Below are 21,448 nucleotides of genomic sequence, written 5' to 3'. Positions count from 1 at the left end.
AGGAACCCCAGCCTTGGGCTGTAACTGCCCTGCTCTAAACAATTTGTCCTGAATTGATACTCTCAGAAGTGTCCCACCAAAGGGCAGCATCGTTACAGAGCTGTTCAGGAAGTAGGTGTGTCTTAAAATGAGGGAAAGAAACATGGTTTTTAATAAATCTATTGGAAAATTTCTTGAGGAAAAAAATGAGTGTTTGGTCAGTTAGACATTTTAACCCAGGAAATGGCATAGGATGGAATTGAAATGAAGTGCAGAGACACTAGCTGATCAATAGTTTCTTAAGCAACCTTGTTTAATAAATTCAATATTTAACTGACCTCAAGCAAGTTAAATTTAACACCTTAGGCCTTGCGTAAACCTACACAGAGAGAAGTTCCTGTGAGCGCTTTGTGCGGGTGCAGCGCACTTCAAACCAGCAGAGTGAGAATTTCCTGTGCGGTTTCAGATGGAACATTGCAGAGTGAATAATTCTTCCCCTCTCAGCTCCTGTTGTCCATCTCCTTACAAGGCAGTGACAGGGTGATACCAAACTGTCTCTCTCTCCATCCCCAAAGGATTTTCATGAAGGACAAAACCATTTGTGGCACTTCAAGGTCTAGTTCCTGCACGCCAGCCTCCTATCAAAGAGCTACAAAGGTATGAGTTCCACATTCTTCCGGGACCTTCATTGTTAGAGCATGTCGTTGTAAGAGGCATCGTTTATTACTTCGATATACTTCAAGAAATGAGTGGAATTAGTTATTGTCGGATAGACATATGTCTGCAACCTTTACAATATTTTTCTTCTGATTACAACTTAAGAGAGACAGTATGAAATATAGTACAATTTCATTATTATTATTTGTATTAAATGACTGTGGAAGGATTTATTATCACAGGCATTAGAATTCTACATTTCTGTATTTTATGCATCTCTGGTGCAGTATGTAGACTATCTAAATGTATATGGCGAATCTAGCAGATCAGCATAAACTGGGGAAGACCAGAGACCTAATATCTTAATTTTTAGCAAGGAATTTCACAGCGTTTCTCAAGAAATCTTACTTAGCAAATAGTCTTGGATAAGAACATTATCACTGAATTAAAAACTGGTTGAAGTACTGTGAAAAAAATGTTATGATAAATGGAAATAGACTGGGTTTAGTGTCAGGATCTTTGTAATTTATCATCTTTATCTTCACAAATAGTCTGGAAACTGGAGTACATAGCCTGTTAATGTAATGTAAACTAATGTCATGTAATTCTCAGATGATGCTAAATGGAAGGTTGTTGCAAACACAAACAAGATCAGGAAAGTTTAGCAAAATAAGCAGAAAATGATATTAAAACTATAACATCTGATGTAATAATCCAACACATGGCTATTCAGTGGTAGGGAGAAATGGAAGCCAGTAATGATGAAAGAAATGTAGGAGTGAGAGTGGAGAACAGATTAAACATGTAGTTGCATGTGTTATGTTTCCAAAAAGGTAAATAAAATTTTGTGCATATTTAGATGCACTGTGTTACAGGACTGTCTCTCTATGTCTCTGATGAGAGTGTACCTAGAATACCACACTCAATTCTGTGCACTTCCATTTTCAGTCATTATTATTAGTATTTTATTATTTATTTGTTGAGCGCCTAGTGTGTAGCTGTCTGTATAGAATGTAGGGGAGATGGGCCAAGATTTTCAAAAAAATCATGGAGGATAGGTCCATCAATGGCTATTAGCCAGGATGGGCAGGAATGGTGTACCTTGCCTCTGTTTGCCAGAAGCTGAAAATGGGTGACAGGGGATGGATCACTTGATGATTACCTGTTCTGTTCATTCCCTCTGAAGTACCTGGCATTGGCCACTGTTGGAAGACAGGATACCCGGGTTAGATGGACCTTTGGTCTGACCCAGTATGGCCATTCTTACGATCTTATGTTCTTAAAAATGGGTGCCTAAAGTTAGGATCCTAAATTAATATCTAGGCATCTAAAAGTAGATTTATGTTCAAAAATATTGAGCACCCATCAGCCCCTCTGAAGTCTATAGTTACTACTGGGTGCTCAGCACTTTTGAAAATCTGGCTGCTTAAATAGGCACCCACACATAGACTTGGAAGCCTAATGTTTAGCACCCAATTTTGAACATTTTGGCCATGGTCCCTAATCCAAAGATTTAGATAAATGTGTTTTTGTTTGTTTTTTTTATTTTATTTTTTAAAGGAAGAAAGTGGTTGGAAGTTTTGGAGGAATTCAGAGACAAGACATGCACTTTATTAAAGGGGCTGGAGGGATTGACTTATAAACAAAAGATGGAACAACTAAGTGTGTATAATGAACTTTGTGCAAACCATGACTAAAAGGGGATGTACAATAACTGTTTAGAAATATTGAAAGTGTATCAACATCGAAGAGGGAAATGGGTTGTTCAGGGTGGTGTGAGGTTGTAGAGCTAGGTGTAAAGGGAGGGAGGTAAGACAAAAACACTTCCCAAAGTAAGGTATGGAAATCCCTCTGCAAGAAACATTTAAAATTAGACTGGATAAAGCTCTAGACAGAATCCTAGGACAAACATATGAAAGTATAAGCCCCAGTCTGTGTTCAGTGCAGGATTGTTGTATAGACCGGGGGGAGGTGGAGAGAGGAGGAGGGGGAAGGGGGAAAGACAGTCTCTATTTCACCAGCTAGGGAAGGGAGGCAATCTCCGGGCCCAAGTCCCTTTCCATCCCCTTCTTTATTGTTTACAACAATGAGAACAAACAAAAATGAGAAAAATAACACAACTGAAAACACTGCTCATAAGCCCCGGAGGCTTCCCTGCCTCAACCAGCCAATGGGAAAGAGGACCTCCTTTCCCCTGTGACCTTTCTGGACCCTGATTTCTGTTCTTCCCTGTCATGTGAGAGTCAGGGATCCCTTAACCATTCCAGTCTGCTGCATTATCCTTGTTACAGACTCCCAAAGGATGGAATAAATGACATTAATATGGGATTGACATCTTCACTTCTATCTCTGCAGCCTCAGGCCACATTCTGACCTCTTTTGGACTGTGTAAAACTGGAGTAACTCCAGTGATACCCATGGAATTACGCCAGATGTACACAGGGCCGTCTCAGAGCATAACTTGGTCCCGTGACCCTGTACTGGAACTCAATGTGCATAGTACTAAAGGATATCACTCAGGAGAGGAGCAGATGGAGGAGGTGCACCAATCAAGTGTCAGTTCTTGGAGGCACTGGGTCTAAAGTTCTGTTCCTAAATCCATATTTAGGTACCTAAGGGGGGGAGATTTTTAACAAAAGTGCATAAGTGATTTAGGCGCATAATCCTTATTAAAGTCGGTGGTATAAAACAGGTGGAGAATCAGAGCCAGAGCCTCTAGAAACCTAAGGGGAGAGCAGAGAGGGGCATTCCTTGTAATATTGCGCATGTATGACATATGTTGTAAGCATTTCCCCTGCACAGCCACCCCTGTCAGCAAGGGGAGGGGGGCACAGTCCAGTTCCCACAGTACCGAGAAATTGTCTGACTGGGGGCTTTTTTCTTACTAGCGCTGCCACTAACTATTGAGTTCTTCAGCATTAGGAGCCAGATTGTGTCCAGCCTCCCTCCACTGCCAGAGCAAATGAAATCGTAGCTCTGTCTTTTAGACTCCTAAATCTGTCCCAGGGTGGTTTATTTATTTGTTTGTTTTTCTTTTCTGAATCCCTCTAGTTTGCCAGTGTGTATTCATGTGTTCCCCATTCAGAACTAGGTGCCACTTTCCAGATGCGGTGAGAAGGAGGCTTGGTTCTTCCAAATCCTCAGTTATTCTGCTATTAGATTCTGACATTTGCTGTTTTTCTTCCATAGTACATGTATCAGTTTCCATCAGATCCCATTTTTCATCTCAGTCTACTGAACCCAACCTTTCTATCCCAGAATGCAACAGAAATGAGTGAGCAGGCAGTGACCTATGTAGACCTGAAATTTCAAACTCCTTCCAAGCAGCAGAAGAAAAAGACACCTAAGAACACCAGGGACAAAGGTGTGGTATGTTTGTAAGCATCTGTGACCATATCTGCTATTACTGATATTTTATTGTCCATGTTAAATCTCTTCCTTGAGCTGTACACATTGTACCTGACTTTATCTACTTATATCATTAGTGTCAAGTATCAGGGGGTAGCCGTGTTAGTCTGTATCCACAAAAACAACCAGGAGTCCGGTGGCACCTTAAAGACTAACAGATTTATTTGGGCATAAGCTTTCGTGGGTAAAAAACCTCACTTCTTCAGATGCGTGGACATGCATGGACATGCATCTGAAGAAGTGAGGTTTTTTTACTCATGAAAGCTTATGCCCAAATAAATCTGTTAGTCTTTAAGGTGCCATCGGACTCCTGGTTGTTTATATCATTAGCTTTTTCTTCAGTGTCAGGCACAGTTATTTTAGTAATTTGTTATCTGTCAGGCACTGAAATGCCCCTGGAATGCTACACTGTATTCTGGGCATGGGGAGCAAAAGTTATCGTACCTTCAGAGCCCTGGAACACAATTCTGCGATTGTGTTATCGCAAACCATTCCATGTCAATGGATGTTGTTGATTTGCCCTGTGTTCAAGGAGACACGGTCTCTTTAAGTCAAGCCTTGTGGTTGTAAGATTAAAGGAGGTGACCTGTGAATTCTTCTCACCTTTCCGAAACCTATTCGTATGCGAATAAAGTACCATTTTCTCTATGCTTTGCCTGATTGAGCTAGTCAATATCATGAAGTCATGACTGATCCTTAATTGTCCACATTTATTTACCATCCCAGAGCCTTAAGATCATTCCTGTCCAGCAGAGAATTTCCTGAGCTACAGAGGATTTCCACTGAGCATCCAAGAAGTTGAGCAGTTAGTTTTTGAGAAGATGACATTTAAAAACACTCTTTAAAAAAACGAAAAAAATGGGCTCCATCTAGAAGAGCATAATGCCAAGTGCCATGTTTCCTCTGAAATCAATAGTAAAACAGCCTTTGACTTCAATAGGAGCAGAAGCAAGCTTTAAATCAAGGAAATAGCACTGGAAATGTTTAATGAGTTTATAAATACGCTTAGTAGATCATAGTTCAATTTGTTTTGAAGTATGTAAAGTGAAATTTTACATTTCAAGATTGTCATTAGCAGAATGAGTTAAGGGTAGTCAAACAGATACATTATCTTAACTGGATATTTCCATACACTTTTAATGATTAGCTTTGTAACTGTATTTTTCTGATTATAGTGTATGTGCAAATGGTTATATAAGTAACTTGAATAACTTTAAATGTAACAACACTTTTGGGTAAGACGCTAAATAGGAGTCAGATATTGGAAACAAGGTGCTAAGATGTATATTCTGAATTCACAGACGTTAGTTGGTTGACCCCAGTACACTGACAGGCTACTCCAGACCATTGTACTTTGGGACAAAACCTTTTAATACCAAAGTTCTGCCATGCCCTGTGTACTACAATGACACTTTTATATGGCTATAGATTGTAATTAGAGCTGTCCACTGTGATAAAGTCAGGCTGGATGGCTGCAAGAGGTTAGTCCTATTGGGTGCTGGGAAGTGCTGGGGAACACAGCTAAAAGCCCCTCCCCCAGCCTGGAGAGGAGCTACTGAGCCCAGAACTCAACTATAGTCGGGGGACAATGAAGGAAAACAAAACAGGAACAGGTGTGGAGGTCAAAGGGCCAAAACTAGGGAACCGGAAGGGGATACCGAGCAGAGAACCCTGGACAGTGCCCACTGCTCCTCAATGCAAGAGGGTAGTCCTTTTGAGTACCGGGACGTGGGCGAGCGCTAGCTGCTGAAAGCCCCTCCTCCAGCCTAGGGAGGGGCTACTAAACCCGGAACTCAACAGAGTTCGGGGGACAACACAGGCAACAACAGGAACAGGTGTGTGGGTCAAAGGGCCAAAACTAAGGAACCAGAAGGGGACACCGAGCAGAGAACCCCGGACAGCGCCCACTGCTCCTCAATGCAAGAGGGTAGTGGAAGGCAGATATGTTAGTCCTAGAATGTTAAAGGCCCTTTTCCCTACAAACTGAGAATGGGTTATCTCAGGTTAATTAGAGATACCTGAATCCAATTAAGGGCTGCCTGAGACCTTTTAAAACCCCTCCTCCAGTAAGAGAAGGGGAAGAGAGAGAGACACTAGCTGTTACCAGGCTAGTAGCAGCAGGGAAGTAGCTTCTCCAGGAGGAAAGGCTCTGCCCCTCCCCATAGGGGAAGCAGACAAGCACGACTGCTGGCCAGAGGAAGGACTGACACCCCAGGACAAACAACAAAACAACACCCCATCCCAGCGAGGAGGCAGGGAAAGGTATCACCCTTTGTTTGGGTCTATGGGACTATTTCCCCTTTTTGAGTGGGGAAGGAGCACCCCTTAGGCTTACCCTCATGCCTACCCTGGAGACTCAACCAAGTGAGCACCGAAGGGCGAAGGCAAACCCTGCCTCAGTGGGACTGATTACACCAGGCCCACCATCGCCGGGGGGAGAAACGCTAAGGCTGGCAAGAGAAAAGAGGTGCCTTGCCACACGACCTTGTCAGTGCAATGAATGAAATTCACTGTTTCTATGCTATAACCCACTAGCAGTAAATGAGGAGGTGGTGACCTACACAGAACTGAAATGCCATAATGCTTCTGAGCAGCAGAGGAGACAAAGGACTATGAACCCCCAGGGCAAAGGTACTGTGTGCTACATGCTGCTGACTCCACTCATACTACTATTTAACTGTCCATAGTCTAACACCTTTCTTGAACTGTATGAGAACATTAAAAGCAAAACTCCATATAAATAATCAGGATTTAAATACCCCAAATCAAGACATTCAATGGCTAAGATGCCACAAGCATGATCCACCTGGCCTCCTTGCACATTCTTTATATTAAGATATAAAATTAATCCTTAAAAATAAATTCAGAGCAGTGCTATGTATCCATGTAATAAAGGGAACTGGGCCAGATTGTTCTCAGTTGCTGAATGAATGTTTGCAGGGAGAGGAACAGAGGTTACTAGGCGTGCCCTGCCTTCTACCCCCAAAATGCATTGGCCAGATATTCTCTTCCCAGCTGCAGAGATTGTTCTCTCCTAGAATGTACAGATGCATTGGCCACCCCAAAGTGGATGGAGGGGGAAATATCCTGGAAATGCCCCCAGAGTCAGTGCTAGACATAAGCAGACTAAGCAATTGCTTAGGTCCCTGACCAGCTCCACGGGCCCCCCCCCCATTCACTTTTTATTATAAAAACTTTCCTGTTTTAGAATTAGGGGGCACAAAATATTCCTGCTTAGGGCGCACAATGGGCTAGCACCTAAACTGCCTCCCCCACTAGGTAACACAGGGGAGCAGCTCCACCATCCTATAAGATGGTGCAGTGAGTGCTCTCCCCTTGCACACCTCCGAGGTCGGGGAGGGACTGTGCCTCAGGAGACACAATCCCAACCCGGTCTTCCTGCTGGGGAGGCTCCACACTGTCCCAACACAAGGCAGTTCCTAAAGGGCACCGCTGACCCCTTGTTGCTTTTTTAAGGTGCCCTTGAAGGTGAAACTCCCAAGAGGGAAGGGGGAGCCCTTTTTATTTTTCCTAGAACTCCTTGTTCTGAGCCTCCTTATCCTTACCCTGCCTTTATGAGTGTACACGATACTAGCAGTGAATGAATATAATGTTTCCCCTCTTTCACAAATTGCTACATAGAAGCAGTTTGGGCCACTGCACAAGGCTTCTAACTGGCAGCCAGGAGAGTTGGGTTTTATTCACTCCCTTGGTAAGCCTGGGCAAAGCATTTCACCTCTCTCTGTTTCAATTTCCCCATCTGTAAAATGAGGATAATAGTTTTCTACCTTCTTAAGTGCTACTGTTGAAAAGCTCCATATAAGTGCTACGGTGGAAGGAATATCCCTTAATGGTGTTCTGCTAGGACCCCAGAGCACAGTTGTGTTGCCATCAGGTCCCACGTAAAACAGTCTGCCTCCTTACTAAGGCTTCGTTAAGGCTAGATCCTGCTCTCCGGGTATCTTGACCTGTATAACTTTGAACAGGGCAAGAGTTTTCATTCCATAGTTCAAGAGCCCTGACAACTTGTTCTGACACGGCTGAATATGTGTGAGGGTAGGGGGAGGTGAATGAATACTTGTGTGCGGTTGAGCTGCATTTCACTAACACTGAGAATATGAATGGCTTATGCCTAGTTTGGGGTTTAAAAGCATTTCCCTCTACAATTCTGTACTTCTCCCGTCTCTTTCTCTCTCTCAGATTCTTCTGCTCCAGCTCCCACATGGAGGCTCGTAGCAGGGATTTTGGGGATCTTCTGCTTGGCTTTGCTCATAGCAGTGGGAGTCTTGGCTGTGAATGGTAAGCATGAACAAAGTAGATACTGAGAGACAAGCTCTGTGCTGGGGTTCTCCTTGTTTAACTGCTGGAGAGTAAATCTCATGAGATGTAAGTCGGTGAAGAGCTGCAATCCTTAGCTCCTCTGAAAATCGGGCCACTTATTTAGATGCCTAATTATGGCTTTATGGGGCTTGGCATGGACACCATTTGGATTCTGTCACATTCTCTCACACACACAAACCAGTGCCCCCCCTTTGCAGAGTTTCCAGGCACAACTGCAGCTGACAAGCCTCTGGCATAACAACTCCAACTGTCCACATCACCCAAGAGCCAGAAGGGGTATAGGGTCCTCCAGAACAAATATGAAGCACAGACTTTCTGTGAACCCCTGCATAATCATGAATTTGGGGTCTAAATCACTGGCTTCAGTGTCATGGGCCAAAACACATCCCCTGATGTGAGCATTCCTCTGGGCTGATACTCTCATTGAATTTCCTGTCCATAGTGTAAGTGTCCCTGTCTTCCTTGCAAAGATTCCAGGGCTTTTCACTTACTACTTTCTTCCTAAGTATCTGATTTTTCAGTTTTGGAGTCTAACTTGGAAAATGGGATTTTTCTGCTTTGTGGTCACTGCAAACATTACCTGTGTTCAACCCAGATGATAGAAACCAGGAGGTTTTCAATTGCTATTTTATGTGAATCTTAAGAGAGTCAAGATTTTCAGCCACACCATTTTTTCTCAGGGTTTTATGTTCAAAATGTTATTTTTAAGATGACTTTTAACAAGAAAAAGTACATATAACATATGTTGTTCTAACAATATAATAGACACTCTGCCCGATGGTATAACTGCGGGTAGAACTTGGTCCTTTGTTTCCCTATAAGGCACAATATATTGATCGGTAAAACTGTGCTGCAATTTACTTTTGAGTGGTACATTATATTGTTATATTATTTTGGCTTTAAGTTTTTCAGATCTCCCATGTACCATGTAGACAGCAGGATAACCTCAGCCAGCACCAGGAAATTACCCAAGGTAAGAATAGAACCCTGCCAATGGCTTTAAACAGGAAAGATACAGGTCAGTTGGCTTCAGGAGGGCAATTTTTTTCTTCTATGTGCTGTAACTTTAGACTGAAATAATTTCATATTGAATTTCCAACACTGTTGCTACACTGATGGATATCAGAGTATGACATTTTGGTTAATTAGATTCCAGTTCTTTTTATCCTTATTTACCAAAACTGTACATTCAGTGAAAAACTCAAAGTGAGTCTTAAGGGAACATAAGGGAGGCCAGGCTGGTTTAAGTCACATGTTGAAAGACCATCAGAGAGGAGTGTAGGAAGAAAAAAACAGTTAACAGGAGGGAATAATACAATCACAGAAATGTAGATCAGGGAAGGACCTCAAGAGGTCATTTAGTCCAGTCACCTGCACTGAGGCAGGTCCAAACATACCTAGATCATGCCTGACCGGTGTTTGTGTAAACTGTTCTTAAAAACCTCCAAAGATGAGGATTCCACAACCTCTCTTGGAAGACTATTGCAGTGCTTAAAAATCCTTATACTTGGAAAGATATTTTTTTCTAATATCTAACCCAATTCTCCCTTGTGGTAAGATTAACTTGATTATTTCTTGTCACCTCTCAGTCTTCTCTTCTCTACACTAAGCATGCACAGTCTTTTCAACTTTCCTCATATGTCAGGTTATCATTTTTGATGCTCTTCTCTGGACTCCCTCCAATATGTCCACATCTTTCCTAAATGTCACACCTAGAAATGGACACAGGACTCAAGCTGAGGCCTCACCAGTGCTGAATACAGAGGGACAGTTACCTCTGATGTCTTACATATGACACTCCTGTTAATATACCCACAAATGATATTAAACTTTTTTGTAACTCCATCACACTGGGGGCTCATATTCAATTTTTGATCCACTATAAACTCCAGATCCTTTTCAGCAGTATCACTGCCTAACCAGCTATTCTCCATTCTGTAGTTGTGTGTTTAATTTTTCTTTCCTAAGTGTAGTACTTAGCACTTGTTTTTAATGATTTTCATCTTGTTGATTTCAGACCAATTCTCTAATTTGTCAAGATCATTTTGCATACTAAACCTGTCCTCCAAAATGATAGCAACCCCTCCCAGCTTGGTGTTATCCACAACTTTTATAAGCATGCTTTTTACTCCATTATCTACATCACTAATGAAAATATTGATAATACTGTACCCATGACCCTGATAACTACTCTTTAAGTAAGGTCTTTCAACCAGTTTCGTACCCACCTTATATTAATTTCATTTACACCATATTACCTTAGCTTGTTTATGATAATGTCATGTGAGACTGTGTCAAAAGACTTACTAAAATCAAGATATATAATGTCTACAGCTTCCGTTCTATCCACTAGATCAGTAGCCATGTCAAAGGAGTAAATTAAGTTGGTTTGGCATGACTTTTTCTTGATCAATCTATGTTGTCTATTATGTATCACCCTATTATCCTCTAGGTGCTTACAAATTGATTGTTTAATAATTTTTCCAGTATCTTTCCAGGTATCAAAGTTAGGCTGACTTGTCTATAATTCTCCAGGTCCTCTTTGTTCCCCCTTTTAAGATCAGTACTATGTTTGATAGTTCCTTAAGTACTCTAGGGTGAATTTCCTCAGGCCCTGCTCGCTTGAACACATGTAACTTATCTAACTATTATTTATCTTGTTCTTTCCCTGTTTTGGCTTTTGTTTCTTCCCCCTTGCTGTTAATATTAATTGTGTTTAAATATTTGTCACATTTGCCTATTAAGTGAAGGCATTAAACACTTCACTCTTCTTGATATAATTGGTTATTAGCTGTCCTTTGTGCTAAGTCAAGGACCTGCACTTTCCTTCACCTTTCTCTAGCACCTAATGCATTTACAGAAACACTTTTTATTACCATTTATGTCCTTTGCTAGGTGTAATTCATTTGGTGCCTTGCCGTTTCTGATTGTGTTCCTACATGCTTGTGCCATTCTTTTGTACTCATCCTTCACAATTTGTCCACGTTCCACTTTTTGTTGGAGTCCTTCTTGATATTCAGTTTCTTAAAGAGCTCTTGATGGGGCCATACTGGCCTCTTACTATTCTTCCTATCAGACCCCACATTGAGCACAGGCAGAAGGGGGAGGGGAGCCTCTCCTGCCAAGAGGCAAGAAGCCTGGCCACACCCCTATGCAGCTATCACAACTGCCAGTCATGGAGGCAGGGACCCACAGTTGCAACCAATAGCGGAAACAGGGCCTGCTATAAAAAGAGAGAGTTCAAATAAAAGGAAGTCAGGGAGAAAGGCCTGAGACAACATAGGGGTGACACCTCTGCACCTTTCTGACTCCAGAAACACAGCCCGAAGGGGCTGAAGCAGACCACTAAGCCTAATTAGAGCCAGGGGCCAAGAATTGTCGTTACTAGATGCTAAACAAAGAAAACCAGTCAGGGGGCAACATAGACCTCCTGAAAGACCACAGAAAGAACCTTCATATCATGATAATTTGCTGTTGTGCCTTTAATATTGTCTCTTTGACAAACTGCCAGTATTCCTAAACTCCCTATTCCCTTAGATTTTCTTCCCAGGGCATCTTACCCACCAGTTCTCTGTTAAGAAGCTGTAAGATAAACTAGTCAACCTCCCACTTTAAGGATATCCATCTTTGGTGCTTCTCAGCATGTAGGTTTCACCAACTTAGATTCCCTGACACTTGCAAATCAGTAAGTGAGTGATAAATGGAGACTAACTCTGTGTGAAGGAGCCTCACTTACAGATCACTGAATTTTACCCATTGTGCAAGAATCCTGCTCAATAATTACTGACAAAGAAACAGCCAATTAATTACAATAGCACACACACTTGATGTATAGAAGCCAAAAATGCACAAAATTCCCCTAGGGGAAAATAAACAAACGTGATTGTGTATAAAAGAAAAGTGATATAGGCATAGTAATAATTACTTCATTGCTATAGAACAAGAGTCCTCATGCCAGCATCAAAATACGAGCAACCGTGTCAATGCTTGTGAATCTCAAGATGGTTTGTGATGCACTTGACTCAAAATCAAACTACAAGAGAAAATCTATTATTACAAATTGAACTTAATACTTCTAATAAAGTAACATCTAGAGGCCCCAATCAGGTATATTGGATGTTGTACAAACACACTGTAAGAGATAGTCCTTATGTGAGAGAGATGACAATCTTAATACAGACAAAGCACAATAAGCAGGGCTGTCAAGTGATTAAAATGTTAATTGCGATTAATTGTGCGATTAAAAAGATTAATCACGCGATTAATCGCACTGTTGAATAATAATAGAATACTACTAATATAAATATTTTTGGATGTTTTCCATATTTTCAAATATATATTGATTTCAGTTACAACACAGAATACTAAGTGTACAGTGCTCACTTTATATTTATTTTTATTATAAATATTTGCACTAAAATAAAAGAAATAGTATTTTTCAATTCACTTAATACAAGTAGTATAGTGCAATCTCTTTATCATGAAAGTTGAACTTACAAATGTAGAATTATGTACAAAAAATAACTGCACTCAAAAATAAAACAATGTAAGACTTTAGAGCCTACTTCTTTAGAGCCTTTAGAGCCTACTTCTTGTTCACCCAATCGCTCAGACAAACAAGCTTGTTTACATTTGCAGGAGATAATGCTGCCTGCTTCTTGTTTACAATGTCACCTGAAAGTGAGAACAGGTGTTCACTTGGCACTGTTATAGCCAGCGTTGCAAGATATTTACATGCCAGATGCACTATAGATTCATATGTCCCTTCGTGCTTCAACCACCATTCCAGAGGACATGCGTCCATGCTGATGATGGGTTCTGCTCAATAATGATCCAAAGCAGTGCAGACCATGCATGTTCATTTTCATCATCCAAGCCAGATACCATCAGAAGAAGGTTGATTTTCTTTTTGGTGGTTCGGGTTCTGTAGTTTCCGCATTGGTGTATTGCTCTTTTAAGACTTCTGAAAGCATGTTCCACACCCCATCCCTCTCAGATTTTGGAAGGCACTTTTCAGATTCCTAAACCTTGGGTCGAGTTCTATAGCTATCTTTAGAAATCTCACATTGGTAACTTCTTTGTGTTTTCTCAAATCTGCAGTGAAAGTGTTCTTAAAACAAACAACATGTATTAGGTCATCATCCAAGACTGCTATAACATGAAATATATGGCAGAATGCGGGTAAAACACAGAGCAGGACACATACAATTCTCCCCCAAGGAGTTCAGTCACAAATTTAATTAACGCATTCTTTTTTTAATGAGCATCATCTGCATGGAAGCATTTCCTCTGGAATGGTGGCCAAAGCATGAAGGGGCATACAAATGTTTAGCATATATGGCACGTAAATACCTTGCAATGCCATGTGACACTACAAAAGTGCCATGTGAATGCTTATTCTCACTTTCAGGTGACATTGTAAATAAAAAGCAGGCAGCATTATCTCCCGTAATTATAAACAAACTTGTTTGTCTTAGCGATTGGCCGAACAAGAAATAGGACTGAGTGGCCTTGTAGGCTCTAAAAGTTTACATTGTTTTGTTTTTGAGTGCAGTTATGTAACAAAAAAGTCTACATTTGTAAGTTGCACTTGCACAATTGTGCGCTTGCACAACGGTACTTGTATGAGGTGAATTGAAAAATACTATTACTTTTGTTTATCATTTTTACAGTGCAAATATTTGTAATAAAAATAATATAAAGTGAGCACTGTACACGTTGTATTCTGTGTTGTCATTGAAATCATTTTAAAATGTAAAAAACCATCCAAAATATTTAATAACTTTCAATTGGTATTTTATTGTTTAACAGTGCAATTAAAACTGCAATTAATTGCAATTAATTTTTTTAATCACGATTAATTTTTTTGAGTTAATCACATGAGTTAATGGCGATTAATCGACAGCCCTATTTATCATCCCATTATCCTCTCGATATGTACAAATTGATTGTTTAATAATTTGTTCCAGTGTCTTGCCAGGTATCAGTTAGGCTGACTGTTCTATAATTCCCCAGATCCTCTTTGTTCCCTTTTTAAAGATCTGTTAGCCTATGTTAGCCTTACTCCAGTCCTCTGAACTCTTCCCGGAGTTCTCAAAGATATTTCCTAATGGTTCTGAGATTGCTTTAGTTAATTCCTTAAGTACTCTAGGTTGTATTTCCTGCTCACTTGAATACATCTAACTGTTATTTATCTTGGTGTTTCCCTGTTTTGGCTTGTGTTTCTTCCCCCTTGTTAATATTAATTGTTTTTTTTTAGTATTTGGTACGATTTACCTATTTAGTGAAGACAGAGGCAAGATAGGCATTAAACACCTCAACCTTCTTGATACCATCTGTTATGTGCTTACACTCTCCTTCACCTTTGTCTTGCACCTAATGCATTTAGGGGGACACTTTTTTTTAATGTTCTTTGCTAGGTGTAACTCATTTTTTGTTGTACCCTTTCTGATTTTGTTCCTTCATGCCTGTGCTATTCTTTTGTACTCATTATTCACAATTTATCCATGTTTCATTTTTGAAGGATTCCTTTTTGATTTTCAGGTCATTGAAGACTCTTGATGAGGCCATATTGGCCTCTTCCTATTCTTCCCACCTTTCCTTCGCATCAGGAGAGTTTGCTTTTGTGCCTTTCAGAAACTGCCTGCACTTCTGAACTCCCTTTTCCCTTAGATTTTCCTTACACTTGGTCTTACCTACCAGTTCTCTGAATTTATTAAAGTCTACTTTTTTAAAGTCTATTGTCCTTATTCTGCTGGTTCACACCTTCCTTTCCTAAGGGTACGTCCAGACTACCCGCCGAATCGGCAGGTAGTAATCGATCTATTGGGGATCGATTTATCGCATCTCGTTTCGACGCGATAAATCGATCCCTGAACGCGCTCCCCGTCGACTCCGGAACTCCACTAGAGCGAGAGGTGAAAGCGGAGTCGATGGGGGAGCCATGGCTGTCAATCCCACGCCGTGAGGACCCAAGATAAATCGATCTAAGATACGTCGACTTCAGCTACGTTATTCTTGCAGCTGAAGTTGCGTATCTTAGATCGACCCCCCCCTCAGTGTAGACCAGCACTTAGAATCCTGAAATCTACCACCAAAGTTACTTTCCAGTTTCAGATTTGTAACCAATTCCTCCCCATCAGTCAGACATTTTAGATTTTGATTCTCCCTGGTTACTTCCTCCACTTTCTGAAATAAAATACATTCCAAGAACTTATTGGACATTCTGTGTTTTGCCATATTACTTTCCCAACAGATGTCTGGGTAGTTAGAATCTCCCATTAATATCAGGTCTTGTGTCATGGATATTTCAGGTATTTGTTCTAGAAATGCCTCATCCACTCCTCCGGATGACCTCTACAATGATGTCAAGTATCAAAGGGGTAGCCATGTTAGTCTGGATCTGTAAAAGCAGCAAAGAGTCCTGTGGCACCTTATAGACTAACTCAGGAACCAATCCATGCAACAAACCTCGATGCCAACTCTGCCCACATATCTACACCAGTGACACCATCACAGGACCTAACCAGATCAGCCACACCATCAACGGTTCATTCACCTGCATGTCCACCAATGTAATATATGCCATCATATGCCAGCAATGCCCCTCTCCTATGTACATCGGCCAAACTGGACAGTCCCTATGTAAAAGGATAAATGGACACAAATCAGATATTAGAAATGGCAATATACAAAAACCTGTAGGAGAACACTTCAACCTCCCTGGACACACAATAGCAGATTTAAAGGTAGCTATCCTGCAGCAAAAAAACTTCAGGACCAGACTTCAAAGAGAAACTGCTGAGCTTCAGTTCATCTGCAAATTTGACACCATCCGCTCAGGATTAAACAAAGACTGTGAATGGCTAGCCAACTACAAAAGCAGTTTCTCCTCCCTTGGTGTTCACACCTCAACTGCTAGAAGAGGGCCTCATCCTCCCTGATTGAACTAACCTCGTTATCTCTAGCCTTACTCACTCTTGCTTGCATATTTATACCTGCCCCTGGAAATTTCCACTACATGCATCCGAAGAAGTGGGTATTCACCCACGAAAGCTCATGCTCCTATACGTCTGTTAGTCTATAAGGTGCCACAGGACTCTTTGCTGCTCTAAATGACATCACTCCTGCTTTTTCTCCTTTTATCTTCAAAGAGAGACTTTGGCCTGCTGTGCCTCTCACCTTCTTCTGGACCTGAGAACAAGTGTATACATTCTTGATACACAGTGCAACACCTTCTCCTATTTTTCATCTGCCTGTCTTTCAAGAACAAGCTGTACACTTCTATACCAGTGTTCCAGTCCTGAGATTTATCCCACATTTTCATAATTTCACTTACTCAATAATACTTCCAGTACTCACTGTTTATTCCCCATACTCCTTACATCTGTGTATAGATATCTAAACTGTTGATCGGATTCCCCCACAGTTATCCCTTTTGTTGCTTCTATGACTCTATTGTAGTTTTCCATTCCCCTCTCCCAACATTAAGCCCTCTGTTAATGTCATCTTTTTTATACCTACCTGTGGGCTTCTGTCACCTGCCCTCATAGAATCTAATTTAAAGCCTTCCCCACTAAGCGGGTAAATTGGTGTGCAAAGATTCTCTTCCACTTCTTGGTCAGGCAGACCCCATCTCTTTCCAGCAAACGTTCATTGTGGAACAACATCCCATGGCCAATGAAGCTGAAGTCCTTTCATTGACTGTCACAGCCATGGATTCATCTCCAGGAAGTGCAAGTCCCTGCCTAGCCCTTTGCCCTCAACCAGGAGGATGGAGGAAAACACCACCTATGCCCCTGATTTCTTTATCCTTGCTCCCAGAGCCCTGTAGTCACTACTGATCTGCTCAGGGTCATTAGTGCCCATGTGGATGAATAGCATGGCAGCCGGTATCAAGCGGAGTGCCCCAGGGGTCAGCTCTGGTGCCGGTTTTGTTCAACATCTTCATTAAATGATCTGGATGATGGGATGGATTGCACCCTTAGCAAGTTCACAGATCACACTATGCTGAAGGGAGAGGTAGATATGCTGGAGGGTAGGGATAGGGTCCAGAGCGACCTAGACAAATTGGAGGATTAGGCCAAAAGAAATCTGACGAGGTTCAACAAGGACAAGTGCAGAGTCCTGCACTTAGGATGGAAGACTTAGAATCCCATGCACTGCTACAGGCTGGGGACCGAATGGCTAAGCAGCAGTTCTGCCGAAAAGGACCTGGGGATTACAGTGGATGAGAAGCTGAATATGAATCAACAGTGTGGCCTTTTTGTTAAGAAGGCTAAGGGCATATTCGCTGTATTAGTGGGAGCAATGCCAGCAGATCGAGGGAAGTGATTTTTCCCCTCTCTTCAGCACTGGTGAGGCCACATCTGGAGTATTGCGTCCTGTTTTGGGCCCCTCTCCTACAGAAAGTATGTCGACAAATTGGAGCGAGTCCAGCGGAGGGCTGATTAGGGGGCTGGGGCACATGATTTATGAGCAGAGGCTGAGGGAACTGGGCTTATTTAGTCTGCAGAAGAGAAAAGTGATGGGGGATTTGATAGCAGCCTTCAACTACCTGAAGTGGGGTTCCAAAGAGGATGGAGCTTGGCTGTTCTCAGTGGTGGCAGATGACAGAACAAGAAACAATGGTCTCAAGTTGCAGTGGAGGACGTCTAGTTTGGATATTAGGAAAAATTATTTCACTAGGAGGGTGGTGAAGCACTGGAATGGGTTACCTCAGGAGGTGGTGGAACCTCCATCCTTAGAGGTTTTTAAGGCATAGCTTGACAAAGCCCTGGTTGGGATGAATTAGTTGGTGTGGTCCTGCTTTGAGCAGGGGGTTGGTCTAGATGACCTCCTGAGGTCTCTTCCAACCCTGATATTCTATGATTCCATGATTCTATGAAATGGTCAGAAAGATGGATGCACCATGACTGCCTTTCCATAGCATCTTGGATGCGAGCTCCAGGAAGGCAGAACATCTCCCCGGACATCATGTCAGATCGGCAGATGGATGCCTCTGTTCCCATCAGAAGAGGGTCCCCAGTCAGCACCACCCAATGCCTCCTCCTTTTGGGTGTAGTGGCCATGAGTTTCTCAGCCTTGGGGGCAGGTGGATCCTCTGCCTTAGCCATTGGAGTCTGCTCCTCACCTCCTGTTGCCAGTACCGCATACTGGTTCTTGGCCATGGTGGATGGGGGACCTGAGGTGGCGAGCCAGTTTCATCCCTGCAGACCAACTGGTTTTTATTTTCCCTCTGGTGCCACGGTAGTCATCTGTTAAGAAGCTAAACTAGTCAACCTTCCATTTTAATGTTTTCCATCACATCTCTGGTGCTTCTCCACCTGTAGGTTTAACAATCTTAGATTCCATGACACTTGCATATCAGTAAGTGAGTGATAAATGGAGTCTAACTCTGTATGAACGAGCCTCACTTGCACATCATCACTGAATTGTATCCATTGTGCAAGAATCTTCCTCAATAATTGCTAACAAAGAAACAGCCAATTAATTACAATAGCACCCACACTTAATGTATAGAATCCATAAAATACACAAAATTCCCCTAGGGGAAAAGCAAACAAACATGATTTGAATATAAAGGGAAAGTGGTGTAGGCATAATAATAATTACTCTATTTGCTATAGAACAAGAGTCCTCATGCCAGCATCAAAATACCAGCAACCATGTCTTTGCTTGTGAATCTCAAGTCAGTTTGTGATGCACTAGATGCAAAATAAAACTACAACAGAAAATCGATTATCATAAGTTGACCTTAATACTTCTAATAAAATAACATCTAGAGACCCCAATCAGGTATGGCCTCATTTATATTAGGTGGTGTACAAACACACCATAAGAGAGAGATGACAAATTTAATACAGACAAGACACAATAAATGGAGGAAATGGAGGAGGGAGGACAAGGGTAACAGCAACAGAAGAAATGTAAACTGTATTTCTTTTTAAGGATGGAAGTTTCTTTGCCCAGCAAATTGGTTTCTCCATGGAGAGAAATGTTACCGCTTTTCTACTGAATACAAACCTTGGCTGGAGAGTCGAAAGGCCTGCTCTTCTCATGGCTCCAGTCTCCTCCTGATAGAAAACATAGAAGAGCTGGTAGAGTATCTTTGTCTTTGGAAAGCTGCATATTCAAAACAGCCAACAGAAGATTTGTCAGTGAAAAGAGGATTGTGGAAAATGAGATTTGGCTTCATTTGGTGTCTTGCTTTTTCTTGAGGGCTAATTCCCTTACACCGCCTCATCTCTCCCCAGCATTAGAGCCATAATTGAACCCTAAATTAAATTAAAAAGCACCTGATGCAAGGCAAAACCCCAATGTCACCAGCACTTTTCATATCAAGCTACATCTATTACTGTAGTATAAGAAAAACCTGTACATCACTCTGGGCATTTTTCTCTGTCTCAGAAGTGATCTAGGGGAGGTATTGCCCTCTAGACAAGAGAGGGAATAGAGATTAACCAACAGAGAAAGCTGTCACAATTTCTACAGCAAACATGCTTGGAGGAAATGAAGAATGTGATCAGTCTGGCCTATGGAGTTGATCAACCATGAGGCTGTCTCGGCATATTAACCACATCACTGTTAGCCACATCACTGTACCTGATATCCATACCCTTGTGAAACAAGCAAATACCTGACGTACATACACCCATTAAATGAGCAGGGAGAAGAATTAACTGTCTTTGTCTTTGTACAGGATTTCATAAGCCCCCTTGCAACTTCTCACTGGATAGGATTATCACGTGACAAGACCGACAGGCCCTGGATGTGGGTGAATGGCACAGCTTTCTCCACCGACCAGTGAGTTCCAGACACAGCTAGAAACTTCTCATTTCAATGAAGTGCATTGATAGTGCCATGAGGGAGAGAAACCCAAGCTTCAATAACAAGAAGTGCATTATGTAATCACTGAAATGTATTTTAAAATTCTATGGGGACCCAATCAGCAGAGGATGGTGTAAGTCAAGGTTAAGATGTATTGATTAAAAGCTATAGGTAATGAAACACCAAAAGGAGAAGTGAGGTGGGTACTGCAGGTCAAGAATAAAGTGCACTGGCAGAACTGAGGGGAGTAGTGACTCAAAAAATAACGTAGAGAGGAAGTTGTGTGTCATGGCGGAGGTGCACTGGCAGATAAGTGAGAAGTGTGCACAACATGAGGTGCACCACTCCTGACTCTAGCCAAAGCAGTTATTCCCTGACATTCATAAATACCATGTTTACTGATGATTTTTTTTAGTAATGGCCCCTCTGCTTCTCCACAATTTCTCTGTTATTATTAAAATTATTTGTTTTTGCCATATGTTGGTTACTGATACCTTGAAAAAATAAGGTAGTATTAGAGATATGACCAGAATGACTTGAAGTAACATTTTATTCTGTCATAGGTTTGCAGTAAAGAAAGGATACATTGATGGGAACTGTGCACGTGTCACAGGTGGAAAGCTCTCCTCTGAACCATGCAAAGATGCAAAGCTCTATATTTGTGAGCAGCTGGTTCTTTTGCCAAAGCCTGACATATGGGCATGAGATGGATCATGGAAACCACAAAATCTGGGGCATCCCAAACACAGTGACAAATATCCCCAAATAAATACTACCACTCTCATCTTTTCCTCTTCAGAGGCTGTGTTCATACTGTAAAATTGTAACACACATTGTTGTGACCACATATTGTTCATGAGTCTGTGTCAAAAGGTGCTGGGAATGGCCACTCAGAGTAAAAAGCAGATAGTTAAATCTGATAAACGACACGTCTTTTGGAAAAAAGCCCTCCAACCAGCCGAACCTGGTTTCTTTTTATTTTTCCAGTTCATTGATAGTGAACTAATTATTGTTTTAAAATAAACTATCTGGTTCAAATAGTTTTCTTTCAATAAATTGGTAAAAATAAATAAATCTGATTTAGTTGCCAACTTTTTTTTTTTACTTTGTTACTTTGCATTGAATCACAGAAGTAATTGCCATTATGAAGCAATACAAAACCAAGGATAACGTTGATCAAACTAAAAGTACCTTTGGGGAAAAATAATTTGTAGGTGTTCTTTAATAGTGTGGT

General features: G+C 41.5%; 1 protein-coding gene across 1 annotated transcript; it reads left to right on the top strand.

Moving 5' to 3' along the window:
* The first annotated feature begins 561 nt into the window (after positions 1-561).
* On the top strand, positions 562-20,919 carry LOC135876357 (natural killer cells antigen CD94-like). The gene is made up of 7 exons (XM_065401546.1): positions 562-636; positions 3,895-4,000; positions 8,245-8,343; positions 9,290-9,403; positions 19,336-19,484; positions 20,087-20,190; positions 20,778-20,919. The coding sequence occupies exons 1-7, from the start codon at positions 562-564 to the stop codon at positions 20,917-20,919; spliced, it is 789 nt and encodes a 262-aa protein (XP_065257618.1).
* Positions 20,920-21,448: the final 529 nt, after the last annotated feature.

Source organism: Emys orbicularis, chromosome 1, assembly GCF_028017835.1.
Source record: "Emys orbicularis isolate rEmyOrb1 chromosome 1, rEmyOrb1.hap1, whole genome shotgun sequence".
Lineage (NCBI taxonomy): Eukaryota > Metazoa > Chordata > Testudines > Emydidae > Emys > Emys orbicularis.
Note: the sequence above shows the minus strand (reverse complement) of the source record. Positions and strands in the feature narration are given on the sequence as shown.

Coding starts and splice junctions, on each gene's coding strand:
- LOC135876357 (XM_065401546.1), top strand. CDS start 562: ATGAAGGACAAAACCATTTGTGGCACTTCAAGGTCTAGTTCCTGCACG. Junction 4,001..8,244: donor TAAGAACACCAGGGACAAAG/GTGTGGTATGTT, acceptor TCTCTCTCTCAG/ATTCTTCTGCTCCAGCTCCC. Junction 19,485..20,086: donor TAGAAAACATAGAAGAGCTG/GTAGAGTATCTT, acceptor GTCTTTGTACAG/GATTTCATAAGCCCCCTTGC.